Consider the following 26,082-nt stretch of genomic DNA (forward strand, 5'->3'; position numbering starts at 1 on the left):
CTGGACAAACCAAATGGACAAAATCCAGGGGAACATGACTGAATTCCAACCACATTGGCAATTCACAGATTTACTAAATCAAGATTCAGTCAGGCCGACCGATTCTGTAACATTCGTTAAATCCGTATACTGTGTGGAGGCCGAAGATAATCCGAATGCAGCAATTCACAGATTTACTAAAGCTGAATGCAGTCAGGATTCAGGCCAACCGATTATGTAACCTTCGTTACATCCGAACCAATATACTGCGTTGAGGCCGATGATAAACCGAATGCAGCAATTCACATATTAACTAAAGCTGAATGCAGTCAGGATTCAGCCAGACCGATTCTGTAACATTCGTTTTATCCAAACCAGTATACTGCATGGAGGCCGATGATAAACCGAATGCAAGTGGCAGGATGCTTTTTGCCAGTTAATTGATAATTGGAAGAACTGTTTGCCTGCTGGAAGCGTTAGTAGCTACTGACAGTTTAAAAAAACAAAAACCTTGTTAATAAGAGGGTTAATTATGTGGGGGCCATAAGAACCGTATGAAGACCTATGTTGCTATAATGGAGGTTGTAAATCTCCATGTGCCCCTGTAACGGACCGTTTCACTTACAAGAGGATAAAACCCAGTTTAGGCGATAATCCCCTTTTTGAGAGACAGGCACAGCTACTGCAGAACACCAAACTCCCGAACTGGATACAAGATAACACTCCGAACTGGAACAGCTGAACAAGAAAAGCATCCAATCCGCTTACACTCCTGGCAGTCAGCTTACAATCCAATTCCCCCCAAGAACGAGACGACACTTCATTTTGAGGGTTAAACAGGAACTCTGGACTGGCTCATCCAGCCTGGCTTTTATTTCCAACTCACACATACAGGCCACACCCAGGGGGAGGCATAAAAGAACCAATGACATAGATGTTACCTCCCGCACATCCCCTCCCCTTAGTGTGACACATAATCCCATTATGCATACAGTGTAAAATATACTTTTACACAACTTTCATAACTTGAAAACCATACATCACATTCATATGAAAATGCATATCCACAATCAATCCATTCAGGGGAACAACATATAAAAAAATGGCATGAATCCGACCAGGGGTTCAAAAGTAACTAAAAGTACCTTTTGTCCCTCCTGGCTGGCAGAAAAACATCCCCACAATGCACCCTGGTTTCCTCCCTTCTGCCCTGGAGTTAATTGGAGAAGTAATCCAATTATCCAGGACTAGAGGCAGATTCCATTAACCACATGGTTGCAAAATGACATAAAACACTTTGAAATACATAAAGTCACATTTTACACATAACACACAGACATTTCACATATCCCCAGATAGCTGGGATCTGAGCGCATAAAACTACCGAATAGCGCGCAGATCCTATTCACACAGTACAATTGCCATGGAGCTAAAGTCTTTCCCATAGTCTTTCATTATATGAATAGGCTCCATGGTATAGCTATCTGGGGTATCACATTCCCATAAAGTCTGGTCCATAGTCCAAAGGCAGCAGGCGGGCAACCAGGCTTCTCCAGTTCACAGTGGCGAAGTTGGTTTCGCCACAGCCCCCAACTTCCATCCGGCGGGTGATGCATATCTGTTAAACAATAAATAGTAATGATGAGTTGAGGCCTGTAATATAGCAGGGGGTCCGTGCCTAGATTTAATTAATTCGATACAAATTTTAGCCGTCCAGCGGCGTTTGGTTCGGCTGAAATCCAGCCAAAATTAGACTCGTTCGAGGCCTCCATTACAAAATCCAGACATCGATCAATTCCATCAGCAACGTCTGGATTTTGCAGTCCGAATGGCATTGTATGCAGTGAATGGTTTTACCCCATTCAGTCTTTAGTGAATCTATATATTAATAATTATTTGTGTATGTGTGTTTAATTTCAATTTCAGTCATGGAGTGCAGTAATATGGAAGCATATTGTGTATATTTTTAAAAAAAATATATTTTTGACCATATTGATAACGTCACAAGGAAATTGCTCATAAAAGACACCATGTAAAATCCCCGCTGGCATTAAATCTGCAGAGCAGAATCCTAATAAGAAAACTAGAATTCATAAAAACAAAGTATCTGAAGAATGTTCTGACCGGTATAACTAAATCCGTGGAGTTTGTTTCCTGATGACAGCGATGGGTTTAGTGTGTAAGGAAACCAAGTGTATTTAAACCTCAATCGGTAGTTTCCTCCCGAACCACCAGAGCCTAGTGAACATAGCCCTCCGTTCGGTAGTAATGGTAGACGAATCCCCATGTAATTTCAATAGTGTCCCTGGATAATTCCCTCAGTAAGACACCCAAACTCCCAAACAGCATACGTATCTCCGCTGGTATATCAGGTAAAAAATCCCAAAATCCCCCAGTAACCAGACAAAGCACAGTACAGGGAGTCAACTGCCAACATGAAACAAGGGAATACAAACTGTCACCCCAACGCCAAACAGGGGAATTCCTTCACACTGCTCCCCTATATGTCCATAGGTCGGCATACACGCCAAGACCCTGACGGGTTGGCTTGGGGATGACCGAGAAAACAAAAGAAGAAAGGTCTAAGTTAAACATCCAGTTCCATTTGGTGGGACAAACCGTCTGCATTACCATTTTGTTTGCCCGGACGGTACTGCATGGTGAATTTGTACGGTTGAAGGGCTAGGCTCCACCGTAAGAGTCTGGGGTTGTCGCCAGCTACCCGGTTTAACCACACCAACGGGTTGTGGTCGGTCATCAGCGTAAATGGCCGGCCGTACAAATAAGGTTGGAGTTTCTTAATCGCCCACACCAGGGCTAGGCACTCCTTCTCCACGGTGGCATAGCTGACCTCCCGGGGCAAAAGTTTAAGGCTGAGAGGCCACCGGGTGTTCCATGTCGTCGTCTCCCACCTGGCTTAACACGGCTCCCAGCCCAAACATGGAGGCATCTGGGTCTCCTCAGAGTGCGGCGGTGCTTCCAGTCTGGATTGAGCTCGGGTGGTAACCGGGTAGGCTTCGGACGCAGGATCTCGGGCTAGTTGGGAAGTTAAACATCCCACATCATTCCCAACAGTACTTCGGCTGGTAGTCCCTGCATAATGCCAACCTCCAATTGTTTAGATCCTGAGCCCCAATCCACAAGGACTTTAGCCGTGGGTAGTTTGTGAATGGCACCCCCGGCTACCCTTACTGCCACAGTGCGGCCCGTGTGAGCTTGGGCCTTGACAGTGTGGGGTTGAACCACAGTTAACGTGGCCCCAGAGTCTCTTAAAGCGCGGGCCCCCACCCCATCTACTGTAATCCACTGACGGTGGTGGTCCCGGTTATCGCCTCCTGCTTGCACGGGGTTAACTTCGTGCAACACACTCCATTGTTCCTCATGGGTAGGGAACACTGGTGTACTCTCCTGCTGTACACAATGAGTAGCGGCCCTGGGTTTGGACTGTGGTGGCGGCCTCTCCCAGCTTCCCCAGTTTAAACGTGGGCACTGGTTTTTGTAGTGTCCCGGCTGTTTGCAGTAGTGACACATTGCAGGTTGCCGTGGTGCTGCTGTTGAGCTGGGTGGCGGATTACTCAGGGGGCCTCTGGGTGGTGCAGCCGTGGTTGGGGCTGAATACGGCTGCCTAAACGCAGGTCAGCTCACCCCTTGTTCTCGCCTCCGGTTGTCCTGGTATTCATCTGCTAGTCTTGCAGCCTCCTCCACAGATTTAGGCTTCCTGTCTTTTACCCAGTCCTTAATGTCCTCTGCTGTATGGTTAAAAAATTGTTCTAATAGGATGAGTTGTAAAGCATCCTCCAGAGTGGTTGCTTGGCAGCCCTTCATCCAATTTTGGGCTGCCCTGTGTAGCCGGAATGCCCATTCAGTATGGGTATCCTTCCCTGTTTTCCTCAGTTCCCTGAATTTCTTCCTGTATGCCTCAGGGGTAACTGCATATCTAGCCAACAAAATGTCTTTTATTTTCCCATAATTGTGAATGTCCTCATCAGGTACTGCTCGTGCTGCTCTGCCTGATAACTTGCTGCTCAGTACTGTGGCCCATTTGGTGGAGTCTAATCCCTCCAGTGCACATTGCCTTTCAAAATCCTGCAGATAACTATCAATCTCCATTTCATTGTCATTAAAGGTTTTAAATGCAGCATAATTTACCTTCTTTGGTAGGTCATTTGTACTCCCCAGGGAGTGCAGCAGATCCCCCTGTAGCAGACTGTCACGGTCATCTCGCTCCTTCTGCGATTGCCTGGCTTGCGCCATGACCTGCAGAACCGTTTCTGTTGCTGGGTTAGGTCCCAATAAACTGAGCATCCATCTGATGTCTTTCTGCATTTCAGTTTCATCCTCACGCTCCATTTCTGTAGTGCTGGATCTGTCGCTCTGTAACAGCTCTGCAATTAACGTGGCTTTTGTTTTGTTGCTTGCTATTACGCCTCGAGCTTCCAATAAATCCTTAAGCGTGGCTCTCTTAAGCTGTCGGTACTGCTGAGCCATTCATTCCTGCCACCAGTTGTAAGGAAACCAAGTGTATTTAAACCTCAATTGGTAGTTTCCTCCCGGACCACCAGAGCCTAGTGAACATAGCCCTCCGTTCGGTAGTTATGGTAGACGAATCCCCATGTAATTTCAATAGTGTCCCTGGATAATTCCCTCAGTAAGACACACGAACTCCCAAACAGCATACGTATCTCCGCTGGTATATCAGGTAAAAAATCCCCAAATCCCCCAGTAACCAGACGAAGCACAGTACAGGGAGTCAACTGCCAACATGAAACAAGGGAATACAAACTGTCACCCCAACGCCAAACAGGGGAATTCCTTCACAAGTGTTCAGTACGTGCTTGTGATCGCTGGGTTTGTGCCTTTAAGCAGCTTGTTTACCTCTAAAAGTCTTCATTGAAATTCTTTTTTTTTACACGATTAGCAAATATTGAAACCTCCTAGCCATTCTGCTCTGCAGTAATTAGACAGTAAGGGCGAGAGAATCTATAGATTTACTGCTCTAGGCTTTTAGAGAGAGGGACATTAAAGATGAGTACAGTGGGAATGCCACATATTAAGCTGATTCCTGTAATATTATCTCACTGACTGCATGTTTACTGGTTTTATTTCAATATCTCACACTTTTTAATGTTGCAGGAATTGTAATTAAAGGGACACTCTAAATACCAAAGTAACTTTAGCTTAAAGGTTTACTCCAAGTACCATGACCACTTCAGTAAAGTAAATGGGTCCTGGTATCTAAAGCCTGTATGAGCTATGAAACCCTTTACTTACAAAGTTTAACTACTCTGTGGTTGGGGGTGTATCTCCACCTCTGGCAGCGGATTGGGATGTCATCCGCCAGCCCGGAAGTAGAGTAAAATGAATTGTGCAGATTGGCTGCGCTTTCTGGCGTGTGCAGCTCTGTATGAGCTAGAAGCAGGTCACCATGCCACCAGGGAGCCTCTGAACCCAGCAGCGACCATAGTAAGAGGGGATACTTATCTCAACCAGTAAAGGAATAAGCCAACCAAACGCCACAGCTTTCAGAAAACACTGGTTAACCCTTGCTGTGCTGGTTTTGAATGCTCTATAATTAATTATAAACAGCTAGGTTGAGGTATGGTCTAGCCTTTAACAGTTAAAGGGGATTCATTACATTTCCTTATTACATATAATGCTAGAGCTACTTGATAGAATAAATAAATATAAAAAAATCTCATTACTGCTATAGACCAAGAAAACTTCTAAACAATAAATTAAATAAACTGCATTAATGGCCGGTGTCTGTATATGTCTTCTCTACCCTTGTGGCTGGCATCTAGGCATGTGCATGGGGAAAATATTCGTCTCGGTTCGGCATTCGGAACTTCGTCATTTCGGGACTTTTCTTGCAGCTGCTTGGTAGATAACTCCCTAATTCCCACGGTATTGGTTATCTAGCAAAAGGCTCAAAGACCTAAATTGGTCTTTCAGCCAAATTTACTAATACGAAGTAAAAATTACTTAGTATTAGTAAATGTTGCCCCTACTCGCTACACTGCGAGTAGGGGCATGTCTAGTAAATAGTGAGCAGCCCATGGCTGCTCACTGTTAAAAAATAAATAAAAAAAGGGTCCCCCCTCACTGAGCGGTGGCTGGTGGCCCTAAAGTAAAAATAGGGGGGAAGACCTATTGTCCTCCCCCCTGGCCCCCACCCCTGAGCGGTGGGTGTGGGCCCTAAATACAAATGGGAGGGGGGAGGGGGGAGAACCTAATGTCCCCACCCCTGAGCGGTGGGTGGGGGCCCTAAACAAGAATAAGGGGGGGGTTACCTAATGTCCTCCCCCCTGGCCCCCACCCCTGAGCGGTGGGTGTGGGCCCTAAATACAAATTGGAGGGGGAGGGGGGGAACCTAATGTCCCCACCCCTGAGCGGTGGGTGGGGGCCCTAAACAAGAATAAGGGGGGGTTACCTAATGTCCTCCCCCACCCCTGAGCGGTGGGTGGGGGCCCTAAATACAAATTTAACCCCCCTCCCCCTCAGGTGACTAGGGGTTCCCAAACCCCTAGTCACCCCTTCTACAAAAAATAAACCCACTACCTACCCCCCTCACCCTAAAAATAATGAGGGGGGATCTTTAAGTACCTGTAAAAATAAACTTACCATTTGATGTTTTCTTTCTTCTAAAATCATATTTTTTCAGCCCCAAAAAAGGCCAAATAAAAATCCATAATAACCGACGCAATTTAAAAAAAATAAATAAAAAAATCCATCTTCATCCGGCTAGGGCTCCGCGCAGACTGAGCTCTGCAGGGCGGGGGGAGGCTTATAAAGGCTCAGAGCACTCTGATTGGTGGGTTTAAGTCATCCAATCAGAGAGTTATGAGTCAAATTACACAGGCAGCTCACTGTTTAATAGACATGCCCCTACTCGCGATATAGCGAGTAGGGGCAAAATTTACTAATACTAAGTAATTTTTATTTAGTATTAGTAAATTAGCTGAAAGACCAATTCAGGTCTTTCCGCCTTTTAGTAGATAGATCCCTAATACCGTGGGAATTAGGGAGTTATCTACTTATTCATCCCTGCCATTACATTGACTGGCCAAGTAACTTACATTGTATATGAATGTGTGTTACTTGATTGTTGCAAATGCTTACAGCTGAATCCTGGCTCTGTTTGAATACTTTTTATTTCAAATTGTATCCAATGTAACATTCTTCTTCTTTCACTGGGTAAGTATATTAGTACTTAGGCAATACTGTGCTTCGGAACTTCAGCACTACTACACTTCGGAAATTCGGTAATTTCGGGACTTCGGCAATTCAGCTATTTGGACATTCGGAAACACCCGAATGTCTGAATTACCCGAAATTCGGGCGAATTTTAATTTGGACCGAAACGAATTGCACATGTCTACTGTACACCTACCTTTGCACTGTGTCCACTAGACTCCATTAATAAGACCCACGGGTAAATCCCGGGTCAATCGATTTGATTAAAAGGAATTGATTCAGACAAACACAAGTCTAGGGATCACTGTTCTGTGATAGGTGCAGCTAGGATGAAGGTTTGTTTAAACTGTTAGATACACAGTGCTGTGAATAGAAACATTTAAAACAAATAAAGAACCTGTCCTGCTGGTCACATGACATCTATTAATCTCGTAACTAACCAGTTTTCAACCAAAAAAAGTCACTGAATGCATCAGTCATGTTATCTATTCTGTCTGTAGTATAAAGATGTGGTGTGTGTTTGTGAATGCTCTCTGCACTGTGAATACAGGCTCAAACACCATGATTTCCCGAGTGTCTCTCTCTCTAGTTGGACTTTGTAAAGTCCCCCTCGGGCACAAACAGAGGGTGCACAACAGTAATCTCTCTAATTGCACTGTCGGGCGTTTTACTGTGTTTGGTGTCACCGCAATCCGTTTGGCACCTGCCTTTGAAGCTATAGAATAGTCCTCCTTTTTAAATATAATAATATAGATCGTTCTCGATGTGCGACTTCTAAGATATGGTTATATTTTGTGTGCTAGTGGTTTTACATTTAGATGTTTGCATTATGAAACCATTATCTTTTTTTTGTTCCAGATGCGTTGGACGTGAGTTTGGGAAGAGTAAACTGTGCCGATATGAATGATCTCTGTAATGAACAGAATATCACTGACATTCCTATTGCCAAGATTTACCAGTCAGGAAATGACCCCCTGCTGTACACCGGAATGATGTGTGCCGATGAACTCGCCAGATTTATCATGCTGTAAGTACCCTTCAGTGCTAAATGCACACCTATATACGTAACATTAAATATAATAACTGGCACATGTCTGTTCTATTGTGGGTGCTTGGAAAGGCTCTAATATCTAGTCAGCAGGGGGCCTTCCACTCCCTAAACTCCACAATGCCAGGATGATAACTTGGGCCAATTACTTTCAACCACTGGATTGACCTTCCAGCCCTTGCTTTAGCCGCAGTGTCTGCAAGCAGCATGTGCAGGTTACATTTCTATCCTACCTGACGGGGACTCTGTATAAGAGAATCGTTAAAGTATGAAATGCAGACTGTTTTCTCTGGTTTGTCTCCCTTTAATTGGCGGGTTAATCCTTTGTTGACTCGGTTTTAATAGGATAATGCTAACCATATTTCGATCGAAGTGCCAGGCTTCCTTACATGTAATTAGGTCTCATTTCCTGCGTCTGCTATTCCTTGATCAGCCTGTTTGGAATTCCTTAATTAATAACCACGGAAGTATTGAACAGCCAATTCCCTTCCTGTAATCTGGAGTGTGTGCCCACAATGTATCCTAAACTGGGGTACCAGGGAATTAGAGAGAATTTTATATCAAAATAAGAAAAATTCACCAACTCGCCTGCTTTTTATTTTTAATTTTTTTCCTCCACCTTAACTGTTTTGGCCTAAAGTGTGCGGAGGCGAATCCCTGTGTTTTATTAAATTTTTTTCGAATAATCCACTGATTCTCTTCTGACTGTGCTGGATTCACTGCAATATATTTATAGACCACATGGACATGTTTTTACCCCTTCCCCCATTAACTTCCCTAAATCTGCTGCTGTCAAATCCCTCTCCAGCCTTTTCCATTGTTATGTTGCTCTCCGCTCTCCCGATGCCCTCAACGCCATTGTCTTTTCCCTGTCTTGTCAGGATGTTACCATTCCTTGAAGCCAGCAACCAGCTGCTGCCACCATCTATTTAAGTGTTTAATGTCGCCCTGTGGGTGTCACTCTCTGATTACTTCCTACGTTTTTCAATACGTTGTCAATCCACGGCTTTCCCATATACAGCTCGGTTGTGAACGTTTCGGTCCACATGCAGAACCTTTATCAAAATGACCAATCTTTCTCTGGGACTGGAATATCCCTGACGGGTGTGTGGCACAAATCCGTAGTGTATTTACACCAGTACAAAAATTACATTTACAAATACCCAAAATACACTGTATCACTGAAAGTAGCTTACCCTAACCTGCTGTATCTCTACAGATTTAACCTTTACAAATCCTCTTCTATTTCCAGGTCAGCTCTGTGCTTGGAGAGAGAGAGCCATATTCCCTTTAATGACATTTTCTATTCTCTGAGTGCATGATCACACAATATTAAGCTGGGTTATTCAATAAAGGGTGCCTTTGGGGCAAGTCAAAGTGAAATTTTAGCGGTTTTGTTTTGGTTTCGAAATGTACTTTAATGTTGTTTACGCTTGATGAGAATTCTGGGATTTGTAGTTTGATCCATGAAATGGGGTCAGTACTGTTCAGCAGATACAATTAAATGAATGAAATAAAACCATGGCATGTTTTCTCTGTAGGAGTAAGTTGGACCTCCCTCTGCGCCTGCCTACTATGGAAGATGCAGAAAATTATCTCTCTGCGGTTTTCCACAAGAATAATTTACCTTATCACAGCTTTTCGGCTTTAGGAATATTCACTTCTCACACGGAGGAAGGTAAGTGTAAACCTCTCAATTTGCAGAATCCCAATATGCAGAATAAAGGATTCTATCATTTACTCGTGTTCTCCATACACGATTATATTATGCCTCCATTTTACCAACATATTTTCATAACAAATTAATATTTTAGCAGATTACAATATATAATAATTAAAGGAACACCAAAGGGTCAGGAACACAAACCTCGATTCCTGACCCTATAGCAGTGATCCCCAACCCCCGGGCCGCGGACCGGTACCGGTCCGTGGATCAAACGGTACCGGGCCGCCCAGGGGTGTGCGAGCCTGCCGGCTAATGCAGGGCTGGCATTGCCCAAGTGCCAGCCCTGCAATGTGCCTGCGGACCGGAGGGGAGATCCGAGATCTCCCTCCCCGGTCTGCAGGCACTGTGCTGACAGCCGGCAGCGGAGGGAATGAGAGAGGACCCGGGAGCTCTTACCTGCAGCTCCTCCGGGTCCTCCTCTCGCGAAATTTGGAGCGTTGCCGCGGTAACCACGGCAACGCTCCAAATCTCGCGAGAGTGAACTCTAACCCTGTAACTGGGCTAGAGTTCACCTCACCACCACCGGACCACCAGGGAATCCCCACCGGACCACCAGGGACTGAGAAATGTCCCCCCTCCTCCCAGTAAAGGTAAGAGGGGGGAGAGGAGGGAGGGGGGACATGAATATATTAAGTTCAATTAAATAAATAAAAAAAAAGCCTCCCTACCCTTCTTACCCCCCATACACACACTGCCCCACAAACACTGCCCCATACACACACTACACACATTGCCCCATCCACACACTACACACACTGCCCCACAAACACTGCCCCATACACATACTACACACACTGCCCCATACACACACTACACACACTGCCCCATACACACACTACACACACTGCCCCATACACACACTACACACATTGCCCCATACACACACTACACACACTGCCCCACAAACACTGCCCCATACACACACTACACACACTGCCCCACAAACACTGCCCCATACACACACTACACACATTGCCCCATACACACACTACACACACTGCCCCATACACACACTACACACATTGCCCCATACACACACTACATACACTGCCCCATACACACACTACACACACTGCCCCACAAACACTGCCCCATACACACACTACACACATTGCCCCATACACACACTACACACACTGCCCCACAAACACTGCCCCATACACACGCTACAAACACTGCCCCATACACACACTACACACATTGCCCCATACACACACTACACACACTGCCCCACAAACACTGCCCCATACACACGCTACAAACACTGCCCCATACACACACTACACACATTGCCCCACAAACACTGCCCCATACACACACACTACACACACTGCCCCACAAACACTGCCCCATACACACACTACACACATTGCCCCATACACACACTACACACACTGCCCCATACATACACTACACACATTGCCCCATACACACACTACACACACTGCCCCACAAACACTGCCCCATACACACACTACACACATTGCCCCATACACACACTACACACACTGCCCCACAAACACTGCCCACATACACACACTTCCCCGCAAACACTGACCCATACACACACTACACACACTGCCCCACAAACACTGCCCCCCATACACACACCGCCCCAAACACACACACACTGCAACTCTCACACACACTGCCACCCTCACATACACACTGCACCGCTCACACACACATACACACAATTTTGAGTCTATGTCTTTATGTGACTGTGTTTGTGATTTTCTGACTATGTATGTGTCTGCGTGTTTTTTAATATATGTGACTGTGTTTTTTTTTGTCTTATTAAATCAAAACAAGCGGGCCACGGAAAAATTATCAAACGTTTGCCGGTCCGCGGCGATAAAAAGGTTGGGGAGCACTGCCCTATAGTGTTAAAAACGCCCACTGGCCTCCCTAAATATGGCAAAATCTTACCTTTATTCCAGTTGGCTGCTGCTGGCTCTGCCCCTGATCTGCCTGCTTGGCTGACATAATCAGAAGAAGTGATCTGAGCCAATCACAATGCTTTCACATACAATTGGCTGAGACTGTCAAGGAGGCAGAGCCAGCACAAGCCAAACACAGCCCTGGCCAATCCACATCTCCTCATTGAATCAATGCATCTCTATGAGGAAAGTTCAGTGTCTGCATACAGAGGGTGGAGACACTGAATGTCAGTCACTCTGTGCAGCACTGCCCCAGGAAGCACCTCTAGTAGCCATCTGAGGAGTGGCCAGTGGGGGTATCACTAGGCTGTAATGTGAACACTGCATTTTCTCTGAAAAGCCTGAAGGTAATGATTCTACTCACCAGAACAAATGCAATGAGCTGTAGTTGTTATAGTGACTATAGTGTCCCTTTAGCGATAATTTGACACACTGGCTTAGTAGCACAAAAAGACACTTTATAGAATTTGTTTTATGATGATCTGAAAATGTTAAGTATTAGTTTAGAGTTATATAAAATCTGTAGATCCTCTGTCTAGAATAGAAATCTGAATCCATGCTTGTTGCGGCTGGCACCATGTAAATATAGGAAAATAAAACCAGGTCATTTGTAAAATCCGAGAGAATAAAGCAACAGAAAATGAAAACTACGGTATAAAAAAATAAAAATGTGCAATAGACATCAAGTGACCTGTGCACAGAAAGCTGTATCGTACTGAGAATGATTTGGGAGACAAACCAGGGTCCAACAAGAATGTTCTAAATCAGTGGTTCCCCTACCAGTCCAGGATTTAGGGATAACCCCCACACCAGTCCAGGATTTAGGGATAACCCCCACACCAGTCCAGGATTTAGGGATAACCCCCACACCAGTCCAGGATTTAGGGATAACCCCCACACCAGTCCAGGATTTAGGGATAACCCCCACACCAGTCCAGGATTTAGGGATAACCCCCACACCAGTCCAGGATTTAGGGATAACCCCCACACCAGTCCAGGATTTAGGGATAACCCCCACACCAGTCCAGGATTTAGGGATAACCCCCACACCAGTCCAGGATTTAGGGATAACCCCCACACCAGTCCAGGATTTAGGGATAACCCCCACACCAGTCCAGGATTTAGGGATAACCCCCACACCAGTCCAGGATTTAGGGATAACCCCCACACCAGTCCAGGATTTAGGGATAAACCCCACACCAGTCCAGGATTTAGGGATAAACCCCACACCAGTCCAGGATTTAGGGATAACCCCCACACCAGTCCAGGATTTAGGGATTACCCCCACACCAGTCCAGGATTTAGGGATTACCCTGTTGTGCTGAAAATGTTTTATTTGTTTGTTGTTTTTTTCTTCTTCTTGTAAAAACACCTTAGACACAACTGGCTAATCCCTGTATCCTGGACTGGTCACTTCCTCCCAGCATCTGACATCATCAGAGGGGGCCTGATCATCCTGTTACCAGGCCCACTCTGGTGATAATGATATTGGGGCCACCCGATGGGCCCCTTCACGTGCGGCCCCGACAGTTATACCGCGCGGCCGGGGCTGCAACACATGGCGGTGTGCACCCGGTCACAGGGGTCCACAGGGCGGCTGGGCCCCCTGTAGTGACGGGCCCCTTAGCAGCTACGATCCTGCGACCGCGATATGTACACCACTGGGTTAACACAGTAAAGGAGTTTAAGCATGCGTGGGATATGCGTAAGGCTATCCTAACTATAAGATAAGGCCAGGGACTAATGAAAGTATTTAGAAAACTGGGCCGAATGGTTCTTATCTGCCGTCACATTCTATGTTAATCCAAAATAGCGATTTGTGCTTGTAGTATGAGTCGCCATAACAATCTAAATGGCAGTAAACCAGAAATGAATCGAAAGATAAAAGTCAGCGTGCAAGATGTAAATATCCTGCAAAAGAAAGCCATGTTCTATTCGCAGTAAATGCTTTGCTGTGTGCACATACACCATGTGAGAAGGGGAGGCAGTCACCGTGCAGCTGTGGTTTTCTTACAACACGTAGGAAGATTGACCGAGAGATATGTTGTCACTAGCAGAATTCTGAATAATGAGTACATAGGGCATTGTCAGACACAGCCTGTGTTTAAAGGGACAGTCATTTCATTGTAAAAACTAATATGTATCCATTTAATGTTTAAAATATATAAATAAAATGAAAGCATTAAATCTTCCCTGTCACTAGGCTTGTTTCTAAACATTCTGATCACTAACACTCAGTAGATGTTTGAAGTTTATAAAATATCTTGGTTTCCACCCCCAGCCCTGATGTTTTAACGGCTGCATGTTACTTACATCGACTTTCACTTGGAATTTACTGCCTTGGACACCATACAAGGTTTACTTGGTGTATTTAATCTGTAATACTCTAAGCAGGGCACCCTTAGGCTTAACATACGCCTGATTTGATCCATTTACCAAGATTTTCTTTTCAAACTGCATACACCTTGCTGATATGTCGGCCTTGGTACAGCAATGTCCCTAAATATAGAAAGTATTGAACGTTTGCAGTTGTGTCTTTGACTTTACACACAGGTGTACTTTTTAGTCAGTGTAGAAAAAGGACAAAATTGAGAGTACACTCAGAACATGCATTTTACAGGAAAGGTGCTGCCATAGAGACCAAAATTTACACAAAATAGAGATTTAAGGAACAGCGCACACACAATCACCCACTTTTACATTTTACAAGGCTGCTTAATATCTCCTATCTTAGCAAACTAATATGGGAATTCAGCTCCACATATGTCCATATTGTGTTAAGCCCACCACTACGTCACAGTACCCCAATATTGGTGGGTACTACATTAATTACGTCACAATTCCCCAATATCTGTGTGTCCTACACTAATTATATCACAGTACCCCAATATCGGAGGGTTCTATGCTAATGTCACAGTACCCCAATATCCAAGGGTATCACACTAATTATGTCAGTACCCCAATATCGGAGGGTTCTATGCTAATGTCACAGTACCCCAATATCCAAGGGTATCACACTAATTATGTCAGTACCCCAATATCCGAGGGTATCACACTAATTATGTCAGTACCCCAATATCGGAGGGTTCTATGCTAATGTCACAGTACCCCAATATCCGAGGGTATCACACTAATTATGTCAGTACCCCAATATCGGAGGGTTCTATGCTAATGTCACAGTACCCCAATATCCGAGGGTATCACACTAATTATGTCAGTACCCCAATATCGGAGGGTTCTATGCTAATGTCACAGTACCCCAATATCGGAGGGTATCACACTAATTACGTCACAATTCCCCAATATCTGTGTCCTACACTAATTATATCACAGTACCCCAATATCGTGGGTCCTACACTAATTACGTCACAGTACCCCAATATCGTGGGTCCTACACTAATTTTAAGATGGGAGACCAATTAAATTGTGAACTAAAGTGTATTTTAATAATCTATTGTAAGAGTACTTGGAATATATGTATATTGCTAACTTAGTAATGTTATGTAGGTACTCACAATGCATGTTGTATATCTGCTGTAGATCAAATTAAAAAATTCTTAAATTCATACTTTCCCGTGGTCCCCTCGTATGGGTAGGGTGGGGTGTTTAACCCAAAAGGTATTTGATCTGGACTCCAAACATGCATAGAAAATAGGGGGGCACACACAGAACATGCATTTCTCAGCATTGGTGCTGCCGCAGTGACCAGAATTTTTACAAAATACAGATTAAGGAGCAATGCACACATAAAATAAACCTCTAGCTGTACATTTTGCAAGGCTGCCTGCAATCCTCTAGGAAGTGACAAGTGTATATAAACATAGAAACATAGAATGTGACGGCAGATAAGAACCATTCGGCACATCTAGTCTGCCCAGTTTTCTAAATACTTTCATTAGTCCCTGGCCTTATCTTATAGTTAGGATAGCCTTATGCCTATCCCACGCATGCTTAAACTCCTTTACTGTGTTAACCTCTACCACTTCAGCTGGAAGGCTATTCCATGCATCCACTACCCTCTCAGTAAAGTAATACTTCTGGATATTATTTTTATTATTAAACCGTTGCCCCTCTAATTTAAGACCGTGTCCTCTTGTTGTTAGTTTTTCTTCTTTTAACCCCTTAAGGACCAAACTTCTGGAATAAAATGGAATCATGACATGTCATACCTGTCATGTGTCCTTAAGGGGTTAAATATATTCTCCTCCTTTACTGTGTTGATTCCCTTCATGTATTTAAATGTTTCTATCATATCCCCCCTGTCTCGTCTTTCCTCCAAGCTATACATGTTAAGATCCTTTAACCTTTCCTGGTAAGTTTTATCCTGCAATCCATGAACCAGTTTAGTAGCCCTTCTCTGAACTCTCTCTAAGGTATCAATATCCTTCTGAAGATAGGGTCTCCGGTACTGCGTACAATACTCCAAGTGAGGTCTCACCAGTGTTCTGTACAATGGCATGAGCACTTCCCTCTTTCTACTGCTAATACCTCTCCCTATACAACCAAGCATTCTGCTAGCATTTCCTGCTGCTCTATTACATTGTCTGCCTACCTTTAAGTCATCAGAAATAATCACCCCTAAATCCCTTTCCTCAGATGTTGAGGTTAGGACTCTATCAAATATTCTGTACTCTGCCCTTGGATTTTTACGTCCAAGATGCATTATCTTGCACTTATCCACATTAAATGTCAGTTGTCGGGGGCGGAGCCTGACCGCCGAGCGGAGCAGAAGCAGGGGACACGAGCTCCTGCTCGACGGGCTGAAAGGGAGGCATAAACGAGGGCCAAATAGCCCGCAGACCAGCCAGGGTGCATCAACCACATCGGTGGTGCACCCCTGAAACGATAGATGCCTTTTTGGAACCCGTAGGAGCTATAACAGCTGGACACCGAACGTGGCCTACAGCTGCCGGAGCCGATGAGAGGCGGCCGCTCTCGCCGACACCGGACCCCCAAAAGCAACCAAGCAGGTCTCCAACCCCCCCCCCCTTTGGACCGGTGGGGGATATCCCGGTCCCCATTGAGCAGAGAGACCAGGCAAGCTGATCAGTCCCCTGGCTACCTCGCCGGCTAGTCCACCACGGTACACACAAGATGGACGCCCAGCAGGAGTCCAGATTGGCGGACGCACACGCCACACTACCAGCTCGCTGCATGGAGGGCTTTGACAAGCTCTGTAAGGGCCTCTGGACGCTACTTCGTCACCGCGGAGTGTCCAGCACCCAAGCAGCCAGAACAATCGCCTTATGGATCCGCCCTGTGACCCGCAGACGCCATTACAGATACCCACCCCAAGCCAACAAGCCCTCTAAGTGGCCACGAAGGCGCCAGGACCCGTCATGGCGGACCATGGTGCCAAGCTGCCGGAACCCACGCACTCGCTCCCAGACACACTGCAGCTGGATCAATGAGCCATCCCTGCAGCCACATCATCTAACCACAACTAAGATGGCTATGCACCACGTGGCTGTACAGGAGGACGCCTCACACAGACACACCACAGATGGAACTAAACCAGGGGGCCACACTGCTTTGCATGGACACAGCAAGTATCTGCTATCAATGCCCGTAACAGGCATAGGTTGAGGGATCTCAGGACTGCATAACTAAGCCCCCAGATTGGGCCCAAAGTGGTGGTGCACGCACCCTCCCTCCCCACAACCGCATACTCAATCATATAAAAGTTTACACCATGTACCTTTATAGACCCGATCATATAACTACAAAAATGTTTGAATAATCTTTAACAGTCTTCTGTCCTCTGTTTTGCACTGTACTAGCCGTTACGCGGTTACTGCCTGTTCTTTCTATCGTTAGCACAGATAGACCAAACACAGTTAAACACAATAAGCGACTAATCTCTAACAGTACCCTAACTTATGTTTTGCAATGCACCAGCTGTTCAGCGACTATTGCCTGATTTTTTATTTTTATTTTTATTGCTAGCACAGTTAGATCAACCATGTCCCTATATTCTTGAAGCGATATACCTTACCCCAGCTTGAATGTTATTCTAGAAAATGATCTAGCCTGTTCACATAACTAGTAACACTTGACCAATTTCATGTTTGTCATTGCATATATATTGTTTTAAACTGTTGACAACACCAAATGTGCCAAGACAATCTCATAAGACCTAGCTTGAATGTCACTATATGTTTTAATAGTTTTAATAGCTCTAGTCTGTCTTATATAGTTTGTTATCTTCATAAAAAACAAAAACTGCGCTGTTTAACCTGTCACGATTTGAAATGTATATGAATCCGCTTGCAGCAGCTGTCGTGGCGCTGCACGCTTGCTGTCATTCCATGCGCAAATAAAATAAAGAATTTAAAAAAAAAAAAATTAAAAAAAAAATGTCAGTTGTCACAACTTTGATCATCAGCCATTTGGCTTATCCCTCCTGGATCTCTAACCCTGATGTTACAGTATCCCAGGCATCGAAATACTTGCAAAATGTGACCCTTCCAGAATAATGCAGCTTGAAGTCAGTTTACATTGCTGATGGGTTTGTACATTGAGTTAGATTAATTTGCACGATGTTCAAGGATTATTATTATTGTATTATTTATATAGCACAGTACAGCGGGTAATATATGCTCAGTAATTGTTTTGTCCAGGTGAGGCAGGCAGAGCGGGAACGCTAGAACTAAAATAGCACTCAGATTATTCCCTAATACAAGAGCTAGAGGGGCTAAGCCTGGCAAAGCATTGTGGGACTTGTAGTCCTGTAACAAGGGGTGGTCTGCCCTGGTTTAGAGTCCCATTCAGAATAGAAAGTGAATCCCTAGTGAAATAGATTCTTTGGTAAATCCTTGTTTCCTTACTCTGTGTTTGATCTCAGCAGTTGATGCCTTGACTGAAGCTGGGAAAAGCCTGACTGGTTTTATCAATGTGGCCATTTACTGTGGGGACCGAGCTGCTGCCTTGTAAGTATGTGATCGCAGAGTAATAAAGCAAACACTACATGGTGTCTGTTCACAAAGCCGGGAATTGTGGAAAATGAAAGAGAATTGCAAATTTTACACCTTGATAAGTGAGCTGCTAAAATGACCCAGCTTGGCGATTTGGGGTGAAAGTGGGCAATTCCCCTGTTAATGGCGCACTTTTTTAGTGAATAAACCTGTGTGTAGTGTAAACCGATTAGACATAGTGAGCAATGGAGATAGGCGTGTTTGGTTCTGTTTGGCTAGTGCAATGTATGATCCCTTGTCACTGGTTTACTGTGCACCTACCAGGACTCAGGGTTAATTTATAGAGAATTACTGACCGATCTATAGATCCTTCAACCATTCATATAAAAGATCGTCCGCGTCACACAAGACGTGCTCTTACAATACGTTGTCCGTGTACAGCTATATAAATAATAATGTGACAGCCAGGGGAGGTGTGGCCGAAACAAGTCATTTAACTCCTAAATGGCCGTGACGTTCAGACACCAGAGCTGTTTATTAAGATAACATTGTATCCCTTTAATGCTTGTGTGATTCTGGAATAAATGCAGCTTTAAATGTGGAATGTGAGCACACAGATCTGATTCAATTAGCTAGCGAAATATATACCTGTGTATAGTATATCTGAGCTAACTATATACCTGTGTATAGTGTATCTGAGCTAACTATATACCTGTGTATAGTATATCTGAGCTAGCTATATACCTGTGTATAGTGTATCTGAGCTAGCTATATACCTGTGTATAGTGTATCTGAGCTAACTATATACCTGTGTATAGTATATCTGAGCTAGCTATATACCTGTGTATAGTGTATCTGAGCTAGCTATATACCTGTGTATAGTATATCTGAGCTAGCTATATACCTGTGTATAGTATATCTGAGCTAGCTATATACCTGTGTATAGTATATCTGAGCTAGCTATATACCTGTGTATAGTGTATCTGAGCTAGCTATATACCTGTGTATAGTATATCTGAGCTAGCTATATACCTGTGTATAGTATATCTGAGCTAGCTATATACCTGTGTATAGTATATCTGAGCTAGCTATATACCTGTGTATAGTGTATCTGAGCTAGCTATATACCTGTGTATAGTATATCTGAGCTAGCTATATACCTGTGTATAGTGTATCTGAGCTAACTATATACCTGTGTATAGTGTATCTGAGCTAACTATATACCTGTGTATAGTGTATCTGAGCTAACTATATACCTGTGTATAGTGTATCTGAGCTAGCTATATACCTGTGTATAGTGTATCTGAGCTAGCTATATACCTGTGTATAGTATATCTGAGCTAGCTATATACCTGTGTATAGTATATCTGAGCTAGCTATATACCTGTGTATAGTATATCTGAGCTAGCTATATACCTGTGTATAGTATATCTGAGCTAGCTATATACCTGTGTATAGTATATCTGAGCTAGCTATATACCTGTGTATAGTATATCTGAGCTAGCTATATACCTGTGTATAGTATATCTGAGCTAGCTATATACCTGTGTATAGTGTATCTGAGCTAGCTATATACCTGTGTATAGTGTATCTGAGCTAGCTATATACCTGTGTATAGTGTATCTGAGCTAGCTATATACCTGTGTATAGTGTATCTGAGCTAGCTATATACCTGTGTATAGTGTATCTGAGCTAGCTATATACCTGTGTATAGTGTATCTGAGCTAACTATATACCTGTGTATAGTGTATCTGAGCTAACTATATACCTGTGTATAGTGTATCTGAGCTAACTATATACCTGTGTATAGTGTATCTGAGCTAGCTATATACCTGTGTATAGTGTATCTGAGCTAGCTATATACCTGTGTATAGTGTATCTGAGCTAACTATATACCTGTGTATAGTGTATCTGAGCTAGCTATATACCTGTGTATAGTATATCTGAGCTAGCTATATACCTGTGTATAGTATATCTGAGCTAACTATATACCTGTGTTTCCGTCCTGTGAGATCATAACCTGTGTTATATCTAACTGCCGGTTAAACGGTTTATCGCTCTCCCTCTGTTAAGCCTGAACATGCTGTGACACACCATTCCCCCAGGCTGCGATTACATGGGAAAACTATTCCAGTCTAGTTTGATCAATCCCATATGAAAGCCGTGTTTTCACTGTACGTTGCGTGCCAGCGTTCACCTTCTCTGTCCTTTCTGAGCTCTGATGCTCAGCCAGATCTAATTCCTCCGTCTTTATTCAGCATTTTCCACCTTCCTGGGCTCGCCTTACGCAGAACAAGTAAGGAAAACAAACAGATTATATTGCATTCTTAGGATCTCCCAGAAAAGAAGGACCGTAGGAAAGGCAACGTTAAGTGTCTTATTATTCCTCAGACATGATTCTCCATGCGTTCATGCTGTAACAACATACACCATTGTACAAATACTTACCTTTAGTTAGCCTAAGACATGTAGGTAAGTCTGTATTGGGGAGGCCAGCCATCATTGTCTTATATTTTCTGTACTGTATCACTGGGTCTGGCTGTGTTTTTTGCTGGAAGCAGACAATCTGTGATCGTAGTTCTCTGGCAGGAAATTATCCACTTAAAACACGCGGAGCGTCAGATTTATTGCGTTTCAGTGATTTATGACGCATGGGTTGTAGCGCTGTACCCTGCACTGGAACGCTGTCTTTCCAGATACTATTACACTGAATCCCATCACTCTGACTGGTTGGTACAGCGGGATATTTAAAGCCATATTCGTATTGGAGCGTCACTCACACAGTGCTCGTTATAGTAAATACACAATTTTAATGCGGTTATTACCAACATGACAATTGGCAGGAATTCAGTTACATTTTAGGCTATAGTCTAATAGTCTAAAAGAAGCTTAGCCGACTTCGATAATTCTTCCAGTTAAGCGGTTTTAGTCTCTAATGTGAAATACCAGATAATGGCATTAATAACCCTCAGAGAATTTAATATAAATGCATCCGTTTTTGTTTTGTTAGGTCTGACAAGTTCGGCGTGTCTCCTCCAGCCATCCTTTTTACCAGGAGCGATGATAAAACGACCTATGGCGTTTCTCTCCAGACCTTGACGGCAGAGGAGATTGTTCATCTGATCAAGTACCAATCACTTGGAGTGTTTGTGAGTTTTCTTTGTAATACATATTCTTATATATTGTTTCATCATAACGCCAGAAATACAAAATAGTGTACAGCGCATAAGTCAACATGGAATAACATTATAGATCCATATCCGTAACCATAAAGTGCATCACAGTGGCCCAAAGGGTGTAAATAAAAATGTTTATATAAAAAAAAAAAAAATTAAGCCCTGCGCTCAAACTCCCACAACTACTGGGCAGCAGCAATGGCTATAGTATTCATCAGCCCAAAATAAATGGAATACCCTAATATATACTAAAAAAAAACACCACACTCATAGGGCAATATGGTTCTTGTAATATATAAAACAATCACAGTTGGAGTCTTATAATTATCACACTCACATGTTTCTGAGCCTGTCTATATAACTGGCTCAGGTAATTCGGCTTTTTGGTGTGATACTGGGATTCCACCGAAGTGTTTGGAGTGACTTTGTCCTCAACGGCAAAACCAGTTAAGGTAAAAATAAGTAACATTTATTTCAAACAAATCTAAAATCCTTATATTAAGGTAACTGGTATGCCACAGTCCAAATTCACAGCAAGCACAACGCGTTTCGACCCTCGTCCTGTGTCTTCCTCAGGTGCGTAAATTACCGTGTGAAGACGCCCCTGTTTATACAATATAATAAATGAAACCGATTGTAACAATAGTTTGATGGGGACCGGTACCCTGGGAGGATTGAAGACTAGGGCAGAGTCTGGGGGAAGATGGTTTTATTAAGTACACGGGGAGAAGGTGCTGATAATGAAATCATGTTTCTTCTTTTTCTATATATTTAATCTCCAGCGAGGGTCTGGTTTTAGGAGATAAACGGAGGGCAGAAGCCCATGGCTTAGCTCACAGTGTGCTTTATCTGCCCCGTAACCTAGAGTACTCGGCCTTCAGACAAAGCTCTTGTCTAACTCAGAAGCAGAATGTTACAAATACCAATTATCACAAACTCTTTAATCTGTTTTTTTTTTTATAATTTTTTGCAGCCAGAGATCACAGTGGAAAGTTTTCCTTCTTTCTTCACGCCTAAAAAGCCTTTACTGCTTTTATTCTCAGACGGCAGGATTGGTCACCGTGATGGAAAATCGATCTCGAGCTTGGTGCGAGGAAGGTACTTGGAGTCGTATCGGACTGGCTGGATCAATCTGTAAGTAAAAATGGACATTTATTAACGGGATCTAGATTGAAGAAATGTAAAAAAAACAAACACGTTTTTAAAATTGTGAAATTTGGTGTCTGGAGCAGGGAATAGAAGGATTTAACTGGAGCTCTGGGCAGGAGGAAGTGAAAGGAGGGAATTTCAGCTTTGTGCAGGAGGAGCAGGAGCTTTGAGTGATAGGAGGGGACATAAACTCTGGGATGGTGTGATAATATTCCATATTAATTAAGTATGATTGACTTGCTCAATAGTGATCAATCAAATATTTATAGATAAGCATATAAGCACACATAGCACATATTACTAGATGCAGCTTGAAGGCTTTATGCCACAGCTATTAAGAGCTGACACAGCACTACAGCTGTCTACTACGCTGACACAGCACTTCAGCAGTTTGAGAAATTTATGTTGCCATCAAAAATGTATGTTGCCATCTCTAGAACAGTACAAAGAAAGCTTGTAGATAAGAGATAATTAACCGCACAAGACTTGGCATAAGTTCTGGTGGTCCTGAACAGTCTGGCCAACTGCCAGGTCCATCCAGCTGCTTGTATCAAGGTCTTTTGCTGGGCTGCACTGATAAGGAACTACTGACTGTCCTTGAAGACAGGTATATAAGACTAAGGGAATCTTGCGCTCACTTGGAGAACTACCCACCTGTAATGCGGACGCGTGTTACTGGTTTCTGCTGTTCCCAGAAGAGAGGGTCTCTCCGAGTGACAGCCTGAGTTCCCCCCCCAGTCATGTGAGGCAAGGAGACAACCAAGCTTCTCTAATGGTGATGTATACTTAAGCTGATAAATCTAGATACTAAGCTGTTTGAAGTAAATGCATGCAACTACTTAAATGAGTAAAACTTTATTATCCACAAAGGGATCTAAGCAAATTAAGTGTAGTGTGAATTCTTATATTCAACTTGGTCTCTGTGTGATTTCTATTTCCTATCTATTTTCTATCTATTGGGTATTGATTTATTTTTTGGATATTGGTGCTTCATGAATTTAATGATTAGGCACAACAGATGGAGGAGCTCAGTCAGCAGAGGGGACTGGAGCTCTGGGATGGAGGAGCTCAGTCAGCAGAGGGGACTGGAGCTCTGGGATGGAATATCTCAGTCAGCAGAGGGGACTGGAGCTCTGGGATGGAGGAGCTCTGACTGAGAGGAAGGGAGTTATGAGTGAGCGGATGGGACCTCTGGGGTGAAGGAGCTCAGAGCTCCAGTCTCCTCCTCTCACCCAGAGGAGGGTGCTGGAGGAGCTCTGACTGAAGGGATGGGACTGGAGCTCTGGGATGGAGGAGCTCGGAGGGGACTGGAGCTCTGGGATGGAGGAGCTCGGAGGGGACTGGAGCTCTGGGACGGAGGAGCTCGGAGGGGACTGGAGCTCTGGGATGGAGGAGCTCTGGGATGGAGGAGCTCGGAGGGGACTGGAGCTCTGGGATGGAGGAGCTCGGAGGGGACTGGAGCTCTGGGATGGAGGAGCTCGGAGGGGACTGGGGCTCTGGGATGGAGGAGCTCGGAGGGGACTCGAGCTCTTGGATGATGGAGCTCGGAGGGGACTGGAGCTCTGGGATGATGGAGCTCTGTGAGCGGAGGGGACTGGAGCTCGGGGATGGAGCTCTGAGCGGAGAGGACTGGAGCTCTGTGAGCGGAGGGGACTTGAGTTCTGGGATGGAGGAGCTCTGTAAGCGGAGGGGACTGGAGCTCTGGGATGGAGGAGCTCTGTGAGCGGAGGGGACTGGAGCTCGGGGATGGAGGAGCTCTGTGAGCGGAGGGGACTGGAGCTCGGGGATGGAGGAGCTCTGTGAGCGGAGGGGACTGGAGCTCGGGGATGGAGGAGCTCTGTGAGCGGAGGGGACTGGAGCTCGGGGATGGAGGAGCTCTGAGCGGAGGGGACTGGAGCTCTGTGAGCGGAGGGGACTGGAGCTCGGGGACTGGAGCTCTGTGAGCGGAGGGGACTGGAGCTCGGGGACTGGAGCTCTGAGCGGAGGGGACTGGAGCTCTGTGAGCGGAGGGGACTGGAGCTCGGGGACTGGAGCTCTGAGCGGAGGGGACTGGAGCTCTGTGAGCGGAGGGGACTGGAGCTCGGGGACTGGAGCTTTGTGAGCGGAGGGGACTGGAGCTCGGGGACTGGAGCTTTGTGAGCGGAGGGGACTGGAGCTCTGTGAGCGGAGGGGACTGGAGCTCTGTGAGCGGAGGGGACTGGAGCTCTGTGAGCGGAGGGGACTGGAGCTCGGGGACTGGAGCTCTGTGAGCGGAGGGGACTGGAGCTCTGTGAGCGGAGGGGACTGGAGCTCTGTGAGCGGAGGGGACTGGAGCTCGGGGACTGGAGCTCTGTGAGCGGAGGGGACTGGAGCTCGGGGACTGGAGCTCGGGGACTGGAGCTCGGGGACTGGAGCTCTGTGAGCGGAGGGGACTGGAGCTCGGGGACTGGAGCTCTGTGAGCGGAGGGGACTGGAGCTCGGGGACTGGAGCTCTGTGAGCGGAGGGGACTGGAGCTCTGTGAGCGGAGGGGACTGGAGCTCTGGGATGGAGCTCAGTGAGCAGAGGGGACTGGAGCTCTGGGATGGAGCTCAGTGAGCAGAGGGGACTGGAGCTCTGGGATGGAGCTCAGTGAGCAGAGGGGACTGGAGCTCTGGGATGGAGCTCAGTGAGCAGAGGGGACTGGAGCTCTGGGATGGAGCTCAGTGAGCAGAGGGGACTGGAGCTCTGGGATGGAGCTCAGTGAGCAGAGGGGACTGGAGCTCTGGGATGGAGCTCAGTGAGCAGAGGGGACTGGAGCTCTGGGATGGAGCTCAGTGAGCAGAGGGGACTGGAGCTCTGGGATGGAGCTCAGTGAGCAGAGGGGACTGGAGCTCTGGGATGGAGCTCAGTGAGCAGAGGGGACTGGAGCTCTGGGATGGAGCTCAGTGAGCAGAGGGGACTGGAGCTCTGGGATGGAGCTCAGTGAGCAGAGGGGAC

General features: G+C 45.2%; 1 protein-coding gene across 2 annotated transcripts in view; it reads left to right on the forward strand.

Annotated features, from left to right (window-relative positions):
* TXNDC16 (thioredoxin domain containing 16) overlaps positions 1-26,082 on the forward strand; it is a 66,876-nt gene that overhangs the window by 29,251 nt on the left and 11,543 nt on the right. For both annotated transcript variants that reach the window (XM_063439779.1, XM_063439780.1), the window contains exons 14-18: positions 8,032-8,200; positions 9,763-9,899; positions 18,732-18,816; positions 21,812-21,950; positions 22,951-23,111. In XM_063439779.1, the coding sequence (XP_063295849.1) occupies positions 8,032-8,200; positions 9,763-9,899; positions 18,732-18,816; positions 21,812-21,950; positions 22,951-23,111 (691 nt within the window). The remainder of the gene's footprint in view (positions 1-8,031; positions 8,201-9,762; positions 9,900-18,731; positions 18,817-21,811; positions 21,951-22,950; positions 23,112-26,082) is intronic.

The sequence above is a fragment of the Pelobates fuscus genome, chromosome 13 (assembly GCF_036172605.1).
Source record: "Pelobates fuscus isolate aPelFus1 chromosome 13, aPelFus1.pri, whole genome shotgun sequence".
Lineage (NCBI taxonomy): Eukaryota > Metazoa > Chordata > Amphibia > Anura > Pelobatidae > Pelobates > Pelobates fuscus.